This window comes from Pleurodeles waltl, chromosome 7, assembly GCF_031143425.1.
Source record: "Pleurodeles waltl isolate 20211129_DDA chromosome 7, aPleWal1.hap1.20221129, whole genome shotgun sequence".
NCBI lineage: Eukaryota > Metazoa > Chordata > Amphibia > Caudata > Salamandridae > Pleurodeles > Pleurodeles waltl.
In genome coordinates, this window is record NC_090446.1 from 904,892,468 (window position 1) to 904,907,531 (window position 15,064).

Here is a 15,064-nt window from a genome sequence, read left to right on the forward strand (position 1 = left end):
GACAACGATGTATTATCTAAACAAACAAGGAGGAACACATTCAACGCAGTTAAGCTTGTTAGCTCAAAAAATATGGAAGTGGGCAATCCACCATCAAATTGGTCTAATAGCACAGTTTATTCCGGGGATCCAGAATCAGCTGGCAGACAATCTCTCTCGAGATCACCAGCAAGTCCACGAATGGGAAATCCACCCACAAATTCTGAACACCTACTTCACACTCTGGGGAACACCACAAATAGACTTATTTGCAACAAAAGAGAACGCAAAATGCCAAAACTTCGCGTCCAGATACCCACACAAGCAATCCCAAGGCAATGCCCTATGGATGAACTGGTCAGGAATATTTGCTTACGCTTTTCCTCCTCTCCCTCTCCTTCCTTACCTAGTAAACAAATTGAGTCAAAACAAACTCAAACTCATTTTAATAGCACCAACGTGGGCAAGACAACCCTGGTACACAACACTGCTAGATCTGTCTGTAGTACCACACATCAAACTGCCCAACAAACCAGATCTGTTAACGCAACACAACCAACAGATCAGACACCCGGACCCAGCATCGCTGAATCTAGCAATCTGGCTCCTGAAATCCTAGAATTCGGACACTTACAACTTAGCCAAGAGTGTATGGAAGTCATAAAGCAGGCCAGAAGGCCATCCACTAGACACTGCTACGCAAGTAAGTGGAAAAGATTTGTTTGGTACTGCCATCATAATCAGATACAACCACTAGAGGCAACTCCAAAACATATAGTAAATTACTTGCTCCATTTACAAAAAGCAAAGCTAGCCTTCTCTTCTATTAAAATACACCTTGCAGCAATATCTGCATACCTGCAAACTACATATTCAACTTCCTTGTATAGGATACCAGTTATCAAAGCATTCATAGAAGGGCTTAAAAGAATTATACCACCAAGAACACCACCTGTTCCTTCATGGAACCTAAACGTGGTTCTAACAAGACTCATGGGCCCACCTTTCGAACCCATGCACTCTTGCGGAATACAATTCCTCACCTGGAAAGTTGCCTTTCTCATCGCCATTACATCTCTAAGAAGAGTAAGTGAAATTCAAGCGTTCACAACACAAGAACCTTTTATACAAATACATAAAAATAAGGTCGTCCTACGACCTAATCCAAAATTTTTACCAAAAGTTATTTCTCCATTCCATCTAAATCAAACGGTAGAACTACCAGTATTCTTCCCACAGCCTGATTCTGTGGCTGAAAGAGCACTACATACATTAGATGTCAAAAGAGCATTAATGTACTACATTGACAGAACGAAGAACATCAGAAAAACTAAACAGCTATTTATTGCATTCCAAAAACCTCATGCAGGTAACCCAATATCAAAACAAGGTATAGCCAGATGGATAGTTAAATGCATCCAAATCTGCTACCTTAAAGCAAAAAGACAACTGCCCATTACTCCCAGGGCACATTCAACAAGGAAAAAAGGTGCTTCAATGGCCTTTTTAGGAAACATCCCAATGCAAGAAATTTGTAAGGCAGCCACTTGGTCTACGCCTCACACATTCACCAAACACTACTGTATAGATGTGCTATCCGCACAACAAGCTACAGTAGGTCAAGCTGTATTAAGAACTCTATTTCAGACAACTTCTACTCCTACAGGCTAAACCACCGCTTATGGGGAACTAACTGCTTACTAGTCTATGCATACCATGTGTATCTACAGCGACAGATGCCATCGAACTGAAAATGTCACTTACCCAGTGTACATCTGTTCGTGGCATCAGTCGCTGAGATTCACATGGACCCACCCACCTCCCCGGAAGCCTGTAGCAGTTCAGAAGTTACCTTCAATTTTGTACATTTGTATATATATTACTTAATCCTTTAATAGGTACATACTTACATTTTTCATTGCGCGGGCACTATTACTATAGTACAACTCCTACCTCACCCTCTGCGGGGAAAACAATCGAAGATGGAGTCGACGCCCATGCGCAATGAGCACAGAAGGTGGAGTCACTCGGTCCCGTGACTCGAAAACACTTCTTCGAAGAAAAACAACTTGTAACACTCCGACCCAACACCAGATGGCGAGCTCATGCATACCATGTGAATCTCAGCGACTGATGCCACGAACAGATGTACACTGGGTAAGTGACATTTTCATTCTGGAACCTTCTGCCTACATCTGTCTGCAATTGGGGGTATATCAAGACATATCTTTCTTTCATTTCCATTTAGAGAAATGGTGTATTATATCAAGGATGAAAATACCTGAATATGCAGTACAGTACTTGCTTTAGTTTTTTCAGATTCTCAGTCATATGATTTGATATAACTACCATTTAAATACGTAAACCCCAGGGATTCTAGTCTTATTGCAATCCCTACTTACTTGCTCTCTTTGAATGTAACATATATTTTTTTTCCTCTAATGTGTAAGGTAAGAAGGCTTTCCTTTTTAGGGTCAAGTGCAAAGCGCTGTGTCCCTGGTGTAATCTCTCTGTTGACTTTTAACCATGCCCATGGTCACGCCTTTCAGTTTGGTTGGTCTATGGGCTTGTCTGTTTCAAATTTTGCTTGATTTAATTATTGAAAGGCATGCATACGTCATGCCTTTTCCGGTGTTTAGCACGCCTCGAGCACACCAGGCAACTACCGAAAACATATAAGGCTCCATGTTTTCGGTATGGTTTCTGGACTACTTTTTCTCTTTATTTCGTAGGCAGCATGATCTTGCTGGGCAGTAGTCGAGTGCTTTGCATGACATCGACCCGGTTACATGAATATTTTCACTTTAGCCGGTTACATGGATAATTGCACTTTTGCTGATACGTTTCACTGCCAGCAAACTTCTGTTTTCTTTTGAGTGTCTGCTTTGCACTAATAGCTTCATTTTCAGTTTATGTGGGAAGAAAAGTCCGGTTAGGAGTTTACAACGCTAATAGCTTTAACTCGTGCAAATGCTTGTTTGTAAGTCTTATTGCTGTCATGTTAGACCAGCTGTATGGAGTAATTTTGTTAAACATGTGTTCAGCATTTTCTGTTTGGACTTAATAAAGTATGTCACTGAAAATGAAACCATTTTGGAATGTGGGCCTCATTTTAAAAGTTGCATAAGTCACATCAAAGGGTATCATCCTATTTTACTCTCTGATATTTTTCTCATGCAGGCGAGTACCTACACGCGCAGAGGGCGTGGAAATTGTACCAACTCTGGCTGCTCGTACACCTATGTCACTCGGCACAAGCCTCCCAGGTGCCCTCTCTGTGACACCTTCTTAGGGGGGAAATGGGTTACTAAGGTAAAGTGACCATTACTTAATTTGATGTTTCTATTTGTTTGATGCTAACCCACTTACATCTTCCCACTTTTTTAAATGTGTCTTCATGCATTCTCATCTATATCAGTCCTGTATAATGTCTCCCTCCATCAAAACCATATGCCGTTAATATATTTCAGATGTTTGAGGTAAAGGAGTTGAGTGTTCTCTAAGCAGCTATTAGCATCTTACTTGAGTGCACCAAAGGTCTAACCAGTTGATTTCTATTCTGCTGCCAGAATGCATCTACTTAAGGGTTGTTCTGTACTACAGCACTACTATAAACCTTGTAACTGACTCTCAGGCGCACTCTTACAAACATGATGGTCATGTTGATTGTTTCAAGAGCGTTCTCATCATTTTCCTAAATTTAGTTCAGAGAATTGGAGTAATGTGTGATTGTGTGTGGGAGTGATGGTATTGTTGGAGGGAATATGGAGTGGGCCTTGCAACTTTGTGGATGGGTCTGTTACTTGAGATGCGTTTGTGTGTGAGGCGGGTTGTGTTACCGGGGAGGATTCTGTGTCAGGGTTTGGCTGATTGAAAAAAGTTATTGCATTTCATAATTGATTTTGGGGGGAAAAGGTTTGTAGGTTTTGTACACTGTGGTCGTGGGTTCGGTGGTTTTGTGAGGTGTGTAGGTGTGTAGGTGTCTGGTGGTGGTGTTGGTGTGATGGGTGCTTTTTCTGTTTCACGGATTTGGATGTGTAATGTTTAAATAATGGGGCATGCGTCTGTTTAGATTATTGCTTTATTTTTCGATGCAGAGGATGTTTTTTAAGTTTGGTTGGTCTTATCAGTGTAGACAGGTTTTTTGGAAGGTGGCTGTGCAGTGCAATGATTGTGGGGGTGTTTTTCATAGTTAATGTGTTAGGGATTTTGTGTGGGATGTATCTCTTTGTGTGAATGTTTTCTGCGTGGGCATGGTCAGTAATTTTGGGGAACTGTGCTAATGGGCATCTCATATTTTATCACAATCCTTTTTCTCACTGCTTCTTTGAACTGAATGTGAAGTCTATGAAGATATGCAGTGAATGGCCATAGCAAGCCTTCAGTCAAGTGCTTATAGGCAATGTTTATCTTCTTGTATCACATATTCAATATCACAGGAGGAAGTACACACAAATTTGTTCTTCTGTTGTTATAATAATTATGTTAGAAATCTGTGTTCAAAATCATTAACCCCACCATCACCTTTTAAATCACCACATTTGCCTTCTAAGTGCTCTGAAATGGCCTGTTGACAGCTTCAGCAGGATGCAAAGTCAGAACTGCATTTGTCATAATTCACTTGGCTCGTACATAAACTCTGTGCCCATGGTGACAGTCGTCTAGCCCCCATACACTACAGTGCTTGATCAGGTGACATTGCGTTGCACTCTGTGCAAATTTAAGAGGAATAAGGTTTGTCTGGCTGGCTCTGCAAGATATTTAACAGCGCGCTGCCAGCATTCAAATGTAGGAAAAGCCATTTCCCGTAATGTCTATGGCTCCTGCAGCCAACAGGTAGGCATTAATCTGGCTTCTTGAGAAGCAAGGCATGGCAGATGGGGAGGAAGCAACACAGAGGGCACAGATGCAGCATAGGATACAGGCGGGGGGAAGCAACTTGGAGGATGCTGTTGGGGGGAATAGCAGACAGGTGGGAGAAAGCAACATGGAGCTGGCAAAAAGAAGCGCACAGGCAAAAAAGCAGCATAGGTGAAGCAAGGGAAAAACAAACGAGGAAAAGAGAGGAACATGGATCGCTTTGAATGGGGAAAGGGGAGTACATGAGGGGAGACAACTGGAAAACACAAAAAACACATGCAGTCTTGTGGAATGCTTAAACAAAAAGAAAAAGTAGTTCTTGGAAGTTGCGCAGTGGAAGGACACAAATAATGCACCCATGCTCTAAGGGACAAATGCAAGAAAATAAAGAAAGCCTACATGATCTAGCAAATAAGAAGCAAACAATGGTAAGCAATGGTCGGGCTGTAAGCTAATAATATATCTCACACCAGATGAGACCTAAAAAATGGTTGACCTCCGATCCTAAATTTAGCATCCCTCCACATGGGATGCCTTGGTATGCAATTACGGTTGTGCTTTGAGCAGTTTGTGTACAGCTGATCAGCTCTATCTAGCTGAGTGTAGTGCATGGTTTTGATCCTCTTCTGAACCCTCTGTCTCCCCAAACAGAAATTTTTCCCATCTAGTGCAGACAAGAGATATTCTTATATTTTCAACTATGTCTGTGTTAAAATCTGCTTGTCGAACACTCGGGGTAGATGTGCACTTCTGTGGGATGAGTAGTAGAAAAACATGCTGCAACTGCAGTCTCATTAATCAATTGTACTCCACTTATTAAACAGTTGAGCCCTTGGCAAACTTCAAGCAAGCAGCCTTTTGTGAATAAGGTCCCCTTCAGAGCAGCCTCAGCCCCTGCTCACAGCATCTTTGCTGGAGTCTCATTAGCGGATAGAAATTCCACCAGGAGTGTGTTTAGTTCACGCTTACTTCAGGATGTTCATATCTGCAGAAGTTCATCATCCAGAGTTTTGGCAGAAGTTCATTCAGGCCTAGGGAAATTTGCAGTAGCATTATCAGCTATACCATCCTCCGGAAACAACATTTGCCAGGTTTCTATGGGAGACCAAGAAATAGTCAATACATGTATAGGTCCAATGCATACAGGATGAAAACAGATATTGCCTGTCCAGGGGGTGCAGCAACCTCCATACTCTCATTAATGAATGGCCTCACCTAGCATCTTTAAGGATGGTTCTGTCCCTGTTATTGCTGAAGTCTGGTCTGCATGATCTATTCAAAGCTGGATCGCTTGTCATATTCCTTTCCCCACCTATTGAGTATTTAGTCTGGCCAAATTCTGTGAAACCCCTGGATAGCTCACTCAAACTTTCTGACTTGTTGCAAATGGGAGAATAGACCAAGCCTATGACTGTAAGTGCCCCGTGTACTTTAATTTTGTTGAGCACGTACCTTCCACCAAAGTCATTCCATGTTTTGAGGATGCACAACAGAAATGTTATCTGGAAGAGAATGGCCACCCTCCTTTCCTGAAAGTTGAAGCACCTGCCTCGATCTGAGGGGAGATGAATGTGCTAATAGCATACACCACTTTTCAGTCGTATCCCCACTCTGTTTGTCAGATTCAAAGAGTGCCAAGTTTGTCTCTTGAATGAAGACTGTGTCCGGATGTCTGAAACCCATTTAGGACAGTGCACCTTTTCGGATTTAATGCAGTGCGTGAGCCCATTAATGTTACATAACATTATTCCTAGATGTTTAGGGATAATGCAAGTGGCCATTTCCTGGCAGACCTATTTCACTTGTGGATGGGTTTAAAAATGGAACTGGATTACCAAGCATGAGAAATGTGACCTGTAGTATGAATCTGGATGGTGGTTGGTGTGGTACATCTTTACAGTAATTGTCTAGATCCACTGCCTTCCAGAACCGAAATAGAGAACCTAAAAATCAGAGTTTGAGGGTACATGTATGTCAATCCTGCTTCAAAGTCAAATTAGTAGGTGACAGGTGACATATCTCACAAAAAGCTACCCTGAGGCACAGGAAATAGAATGATATTGGGGGGAGGCAGGAACCCCTGGTAGGGTTGAATGAATAAGGTGCTTTCCTGATATAGGTAGTCTCTAAATTGTTGCCCATGGAACCTGGAGGACTATGTACGTCACTCGTTTCCAAGTGATCTAGTGAAAATGTGTTTGTCTGCCACAATGGATAAAGAGCTCCAGGTGATGCTTTCCAGGTTATTTTGTATCGAGGTTCCTAACTTAACTTGTGCTGTCTATACTTCTGATATTCTCGTTCCCCATTGACCCATGCGAAGCCTTGTTAATTTGCTATAGATATCATTTGCTCATTCAAGTACAGTAATACAGTCATAATGGAGTGGAATTGATAGCATGCCCTTGAGTGTTATCCGCTGTGGGTGCCTGCAGCAAATTAGAGTGCATTTTTCTGTTGTTCCATTTGTTAGTTAGTGTGTCACACTTAAGTATCTGAAAATGTTGGTTTCATATGCACTATCTGCTTACTCATTTATGTGTTAAGCTATAGCTCTGAGAGCAGTGGTTCCCAACCTTTTGACTTCCGTGGACCCCCACTTTATCAGTACTGGAACCAGGGGACCCCCACTGAATCATTATTTGAATCCGGTGACTAATCATCCCCGCCCCCCATGAGTCATTACTGAAAGCTGGGGACCTAAACTGTTAATATTATTAATTTTCTAAGCAGTCATGGACCCCCTGAGGAGGCTTCATGGACCCCCAGGGGTCCCCTGACCACAGGTTGGGAACCACTGTCTTAAAGTTCTGTTGAGAGTGAAACATGAACCAGAATGTTTTTATCTAATGCAGGTTGGCTTACAAACCTCTTCCTGCTCCTCTAGTGGCTTTATCTTCAACATAACATTTAAGCCATTATAGGCTCCCATATTTGGGCATTGTGCAGTTGAACTGTTTATCAAGTCATAGTCGAAATTTGCTAATTTGCATTCATTACACATCACCAAATGCCTTAAGTATTTCTTATAACATTTCTGTCTGCATTTTCACAATTTGGTGGTGGGTCTCTTCATTCTAGGAGAAGTCAAAAGGAACTCATAGTAGTCTTTCTGACAAACCAGGAGTCCAAGGAAGTACCATTGTGCCCCCACAACCAAGGACAGAAGATAGAAGCACACCGGGGTCTGCAGAGGAGAGCTTGGCAGCTGTCAACCAACTACTGAGGGTGGGCCCTTGTGGAGAAAAGCCTCAGGAGACTGATTGGGAGGAGGTGATTATCTCTGAAGCACACATCCTGCAGAACAACTTGGAGGTGAAAGGTGCTGCTGCAGAGGTGGTCACTGGGACTGGAGGTCTCGTCACACATACAGGACAGAACAAACGTCCTGAGACATGCCCACAGCCCCCTATAGATGGCGCAGGCACTGGGAGTCTGAATGCAGAGGTGGATAGTGTTGGACAAGCCTTGGAGTGAGTATGAATTGGTCTGTCACGTCAACCTCTGACTGTACGATAATATTCCATGCAACCAATATAGGTGGACATAAACAGTATTCAAAATAAATGTGTCAGTTTTACTTTTGTTTAGTTTTGACACTCCACTGCCATTTTCCCTTGCTTTCTTTTGTCTACAAAGAACAGGCATTCATACCCATATGCAGGAAGTGTTTCAGACCACTGGATATTCGTTTTAAACATGGCATTGGCTTTGTTTGTTACCATATTAACACAACTCCCTCCTCTTAGAGTGCTGCCTCTGAATGATGTGGATTCTTCCCCCTATATAAAGCTAAAATATTTTGAACAACAGAACAATGTGTTTGTAGCATGTGTGGCTCTAGATACACATGCTCTGCGTACCCCTGCCGTCTAATGTTCAAATATTTCCCGATTGTTTGTCTTTGAAGAAAGCTTTTTCCAGTCACACAATGCCTTGTGATGACACCTTTAGTGTGCAGGGGGCAGTGGCTTCATGTAAGATAGGGTTTTTTTCTATCATTTTTTTTCCTTCATCTGGTTTGGACGTGTACTACTGAGACTCGAAGTTACGATGCTTTTCTGATTCTCCGCTGTGCAATTCGATTTCGCTCATCAGAATTTTTTTTGTCTGTGCTAATCTCAACAACAAATTTCAGATACAGACTCAACCATTGACTTCTGACTGCAGGGCATTGAGCCTTATATGGGGCATCGCACCCCTCATCTTCCCTGATGTCTCCTCAGAGAATGAACTCACCCAGATGGATCAGACACATAAAGATACTGTCCCCAGTACCACACCAAATACCCTTGGTCCGATCGTCATTAGGTATGCAGCCTCTGCCTCTCACCCAATCTCGATCACACGTGCCAGGTCTGCCTTCTGGCAGGCCTCTGATACCTTTGTTGAGCCCTGTCTCTACAGTCTCCAACCCATGAACGACCTCTGCAGGTATCGTAAGTGTAGCTACATTTCTCAACCCTCTTCAGTTGTTGAGTGTCATGATCCTCCACAAGCTTTGTGAACTTTGAAGACACCCTGACACCAGCACCAAAGCTGGCCTTGCTCCCCAAGCCTCCATTGACTTAGAGACTGCCACAGAAGCCAAAACCACTATCGGCACAAAGGATTCTAGTGGGCTCCGATTATTTGTAGCAGCCAATCCTACTGAGGCTCCAGAAGGAACTGGATGCACTACAGAAGCAACTGTGTATCTACCTCCATACAGGGAAAATCTCAACCTAGCCCCCTCTGGCAACACCTTTGGAGGCATTCCAAAAGAGGAAATTGACCTTTAAGGAGCACCTCACTTTAGAGCCCCTCCAGCTGCCAAGCCTGAGAGACACTGGCACCAGCCTTGTACCTCATGTTCCCCTTTCACCACTACCACCTCCTCCACCATCAGCACCACCTCCCAGGTCAACACTCCCATTGCCTCTGTAGTCACGAAACATCCACTCTCTTTTCTTATATGGGTGACAGACTTTTCAACCCTGCCAAACCATAAGACACACCATTTAAACCATTGCCCACAGGTGACCCTGGGAGCCCTGGTAATGATTTTAGTGGTGATCCCCTATCAGATCATCACCCCCGGGCCATACCACAAGGTGAGCCCAACGTGTGGCCTCTTTTCACAAAGTGGATATGTATGCCTTCCTTGAGTAGGGCTATGTTTTAGTGCAGACGCTTTCACCTGAGCCTACCCCCTCATTCCAAAAGCAGCAGCAGTCATGCCTCTAGCAGGCGGCACAAGGGTACAGCAGGGCTGCCTACACGGGAAACAACAAAAAGGGCAGGGGCAAAGAAGGTTCTGGCAAAGGGACCACCTCAAAACATTGCCTGTTGGGGGAGACTTCAGGATTTCCTCCCTCACTGACAGGAAACCACATCTGACAATGCATATTAGCGGTGCCGTGCCTTGGTTACATCCTTGAACTCCTCACACACCCTCTCAGCATACCACCTCGCACCCATTCAGTCAGCAGCGACCATTTCATTCTCCTGCAGGAAGATGTACAAGCGCTCCTCCAAAAGGGAACCAAAGAGCTAGCTCTCCCTCACAAGTGCAGCAAGGAGATCTATTCTTTACTTCCTCTTCCCCTAGAAGGATGACTTTTTGAGACTAATCTTAAACTTCAGACCCCTGAGTCGCTAAATCCTGAACATTTCTGTATGGTCACTCTCCAAGATGTCATCCCATTTCTGGAACATGGTGACCATATGACCGCGCCATGCCTCAAAAGACACCTATTTTCACATTCCCATCCATCCCGCCTATTGGCACTATCTCTACCTTATGGTAAGTAGTTAGCTCTATCAATTTAATGTACTCCCCTTCGGCGTCACGACAGCCCCAAATGTTTTTTTTTTAAACGCCAGGTAGTAGTAGCTGCCCATCTGAGAAAGGGGGTATCCACGTTTTTCCCACCTTGACAATTGACTGATCAAGTAACAGCTAGCAACAGTGCTTAGCAGGCACATCAAGATTACCTCTTCTTCCTGCACAGCCTTTGGGTTCTCGATAAATGCCACCAAATCCCACCTACGACCGCTTCAAATCCAGCCCTTTCTAGGGGGCCTGCTAAACTGTCATAGGCAAGGCTTACCCAAGCCCACAGGGGGTGCTAGTTTTTCAAAAAACCATACCTCTTTTTTTTTTTAAGTGAAATCGTCAACTCTGTCAGAACCTTTATTCGGGTACTGGGCATGATGGCTTAGTGTATCACCATACTACCATACGCCCAGCTTCACCTGCACACGTTACTACAGTGCCTCAGCCCAGTGGTCACAGCCCGAGGGTCAATGGGAAGATCTAGTGTAGGTGGGCACCCATTGTCTCTGTAGTGGTAGAACAGCATCATCAAGGCTCTTACGCAAGTTCATTTCACCTTTGAAGATGAGGGGGCGGCATGCAAATGGAACACATGACCATACAAGATGGGTGGGTCGCTCTTCACCAGAGACGTCATATCAACCAGCTCAAGCTCCTAGCCGTACACCTCGCTCTCGGAGTCTTCCTTCCCTTCATCCAGGGCAAGGTGGTTCTAATCCGAATAAGAAATATGACAGCCATGCTGTACCTATAGAAACTGGGACGCTGACTTGATCCATCTCTCTTTAGTAGTACAAAACAAGTGGCAGTGGGAACTTGACTGCATTCACTTCTAGCGGAGCAGCTTCCTGGGGTGGATAAAAATGTGGCTTATCTGCTCAGCAGGATGTATCAACAAATCCAGTGGGAACGCCACCTGCAGGTACTGCTGCCCTACTTACAACAGTGGTGCAGACCACACATAGACCTATTCCCCACCTCCAAAAATGTTTATTACCCAGACTTCACCTCCAGGTACCTACCCTCGCAGTCAATGGACCATTCGCTGGTGCTGAACTTTGCTTATGCTTTCCACCACTCCTACTCCTTCTGTTGTGGTTCAGAATATGCAGCAAATCTATCAGACTGTCAGTTTAGTACCCTTCATCTGCGCCAGACAGCCCTGGTACTCCGCACTGATCGAGATGGTAATACGCCCTCATGAGAAGCTCTGCAACAGCTGGAACTTCTCACCAGGAGTCACGGACTAATCAGACACCCAGGTCCCAAAAAGCTTGATCTAACGATCCAGCACTTGAGGCCCTAGAGTTTTGCTACTCGTGAATTCCACAAGAATGTTCAATGTGAAACACGCAGGCCCACCACTTGTTCCTGCTATGCAGCAAAATAGAAGAAATTTGTCTACTACTGCATCCCCAAATATCTGGATCCCTTAAATCCTACAGTCCAGCACATAATCAGCTATCTGCTTCATATACATAAGTCAGGTCTCCACTACAGCTCTGTATGGCTTCACTTGCAGACATTGTCAGTTATATGCAAAACAGGGAGCAAGCCTCCCTTTTCCTCATACCTGTCAATATAGCCTTTATGGATGGCCTCAAAAGAGCTGTTCCTCTCGGAATTCCCTCTGCACCAGTATGGAACCTTAATATAGTCCTCGCTAGCCTCATGGGACCTCCTTTGAGCCCATCCACTCTCGCCCTCTTTAGTACCTTTCCTGGAAGATAGCTTTTCTTGGGGCCATAAGTTCTGTTAGATGTATTCATGAGTTCCAAGCCCTCACAATACAAGCACCTTTTTTCACGTTCATAAAGACGGGGTAGTGCTTTAAACTAACATGACATTCCTGCCCATAATGGTTTCCCATTTCCACCTCAATTAAACTATAGAGCTCCCTTATGTTTTCCCTCAGCTGAACTCCATGGTAGAGAGAGCCCTTCACATCCTAACTGTCAAATGTGCTTACATGTACTACATTGAAAGGACCAAGGTTTTCTGCGAATCTACCCAATTGGTCATAACCTTTGCAAACCCACACAAGGTCAATCTCTCCTAGGCAGAGCATTGCCAAATGGATATTCAGACTTATCCAAAGCTGCTATCTTAAAGTAAAAAGAGTGCCTCCTTTCACCCCAGGGCGTACTTTACATGTAAAAAGGCAACAACCGTGGCCTTTCTAGGAAATATTCCATATGCTGACATTTGTAAGGCGGCTACATTTTTTTTTAAAGTATCTATTTATTTGATTTTCAGCAAAACAAATACAACTTATAGCAACAGCCAGCATGTCACAATAAGCAGTGCACATCAACCTTTCACTTACAGTATTGCCTTATTTCAGCGTGCACGTCACAATTAAAGCTATGTTAAGATGGATAGACAATCTGCTACAGTAGTACAGATAATCTTAGTTTGACTAGAAACCATCAATCCCTGAGGGGTTGGTCTCTATCAGTGTTACCCAGAATCGCATCCCTCCGCCGCCTCCACAGACCCCAAAGCATCCGCACCGCCCTCCTGCATACTCCACCCCTCTACCCACACCTTGCAGAAGATAAAACTAGAATGGGCTACAGATATCACAGGGCGACTGCCGCTAGGGAGGAATTCACCAAAAGTGTCAGATTGTATGTTGCAGCATGTCATATTCCTCACCCAGTCTTTAAGCATAGGCAGGGGTCCCCTACCCTATTGCGTTGCTACACTTCGCTTCACCAGCAGGAGTCCTATGACAGCCAGTCTACGCACTATTGCTAGTATATCTCTATCATAGCCTAGCAGCGGCCACCTGTGGATCAAATACCAATGTTTCACCAACGATAATGCTTAGTTCTTTGAATATTATTTGCCAAAGGATTTGTATACCAGGACAGTCCAGGCAAAATGCATGAAGTCCTCCCCCTCCTCAGAACTGCTAAGGCATGCCACGCTCTCTCTCTACGTCCAACCCTGTATAAACGGGCTGGGGTGTAATATACCTGGTTGATATATTTAAAATGGATTAACCTGTGCCTGCTGTTTAGCAAAATCGTCCTAGTCACTGAGCAGCAATACGTAAATTTCCTATCATCTAGTAACACCCACTGATTGCTCTGCCACGCCAGTCTAGCACGTGTCACCCCCTGCTCGTACCCATAATGTTGTGAAATAAGATGACAAGGTGTAGTTGTTTGCAGAAGTGAAGTCAAGCCGGGAACAGCAGGAGGCTCTAGTCTAACAAGTCTTCACCCAAAAGAGCGCTCATCCCAGCTCGTACCCTGTGGTAGTAAAATCACATCTGCGGAGTAACGCGCAACTCCTGTGCCTGTATGTCCTCCCAACTACACATACGTTCATCTACAAACAAGTGCCCTAACGCATGAATTCTCAGTTCTCTCAGCACCAATATGGCGCCCTGCTCCTTCGACAACGTGAGCCATGCACGCCAGGCCAAGGGCACAGCTGGGGAATAAAGTAGGGAACCCGCCTGTCTCTCCCGAAGCCTATTCCATACGTACAGTGTCGCTTTATTCCTTAATTTCGGACTGGTCGCTCAAAGAGGAGTCTCGGCAGTTGGTATGGCTCAGCCATCCTGCCCTCTAGCCTAACATGCGGAAGCTCCCATGGGCCGTGCACCCGATAGTGTGCAAACTGAGACACTGCCACCAGATAGTATAGCTCCAGGTCACGGGTATTAAAGCCCCCCCCCATATCACACAGGAGAGTCCCACTGTGGGTTGTCCACCCACCCACGCCAGCCAACACATACGACTTCATAGACTGTCAAATAGTGTCCGGGTGAGAATTATTGGGATGTTCTGAAATAAAAATCGGGGTAGCACCACCATCTTCATGATAGCTACTCGCCTTGCGAGAGAAAGAGGCAACTTAATCCAATGCTCTAAGACTTCAGTGAGGCTTTGTATTGCTTTCCCATATTTATCCTGTAATAATATTTTGGGGTTTGTGTGAATTAATATACCTAGATAGCGAACAGAGTCCTCAGTCCACAATAGTGGATATTCCATTTGTATTTGTTTAGGAGCAGGGGTGAGGGGGGAACACCATTGATTTACTCCAATGAAACCAGAGCCCAGCACGGCTCCAAGATAGCACCACCTCAATAAGGCAGCTACTTGATCAGCCACACAAGCACCTTTTCTAAATATTAAAGTGGGAAAGAAGATTACTATGTGGTGTGGTTGTGACACTTCACATGCAATAATGTCTTTATCAGCTCTGGTTAAAAGTCTTTAATAATACCGCTAGTTCTGGCCTGGATCGATTTGGCACAGTGCAGTCGGGCTTAATCAAAGAAACAAGTTTAAAACATTTAGACTTACCAAAACAGTCACTGTGTAAGATACACAACACAATAAAAATCCAACACCAATGTCGAAAAATAGGGTATATTTTAAATAGACG

The 15,064-nt window shown here is 44.2% G+C and overlaps 1 protein-coding gene across 5 annotated transcripts in view; it reads left to right on the forward strand.

Annotated features, from left to right (window-relative positions):
* HMGXB3 (HMG-box containing 3) overlaps window positions 1–15,064 on the forward strand; it is a 330,748-nt gene that overhangs the window by 127,875 nt on the left and 187,809 nt on the right. For all 5 annotated transcript variants that reach the window (XM_069199526.1, XM_069199525.1, XM_069199522.1 and 2 more), the window contains exons 6-7: window positions 3,160–3,291; window positions 7,921–8,312. In XM_069199526.1, coding sequence (XP_069055627.1) covers window positions 3,160–3,291; window positions 7,921–8,312 — 524 coding nt within the window. The remainder of the gene's footprint in view (window positions 1–3,159; window positions 3,292–7,920; window positions 8,313–15,064) is intronic.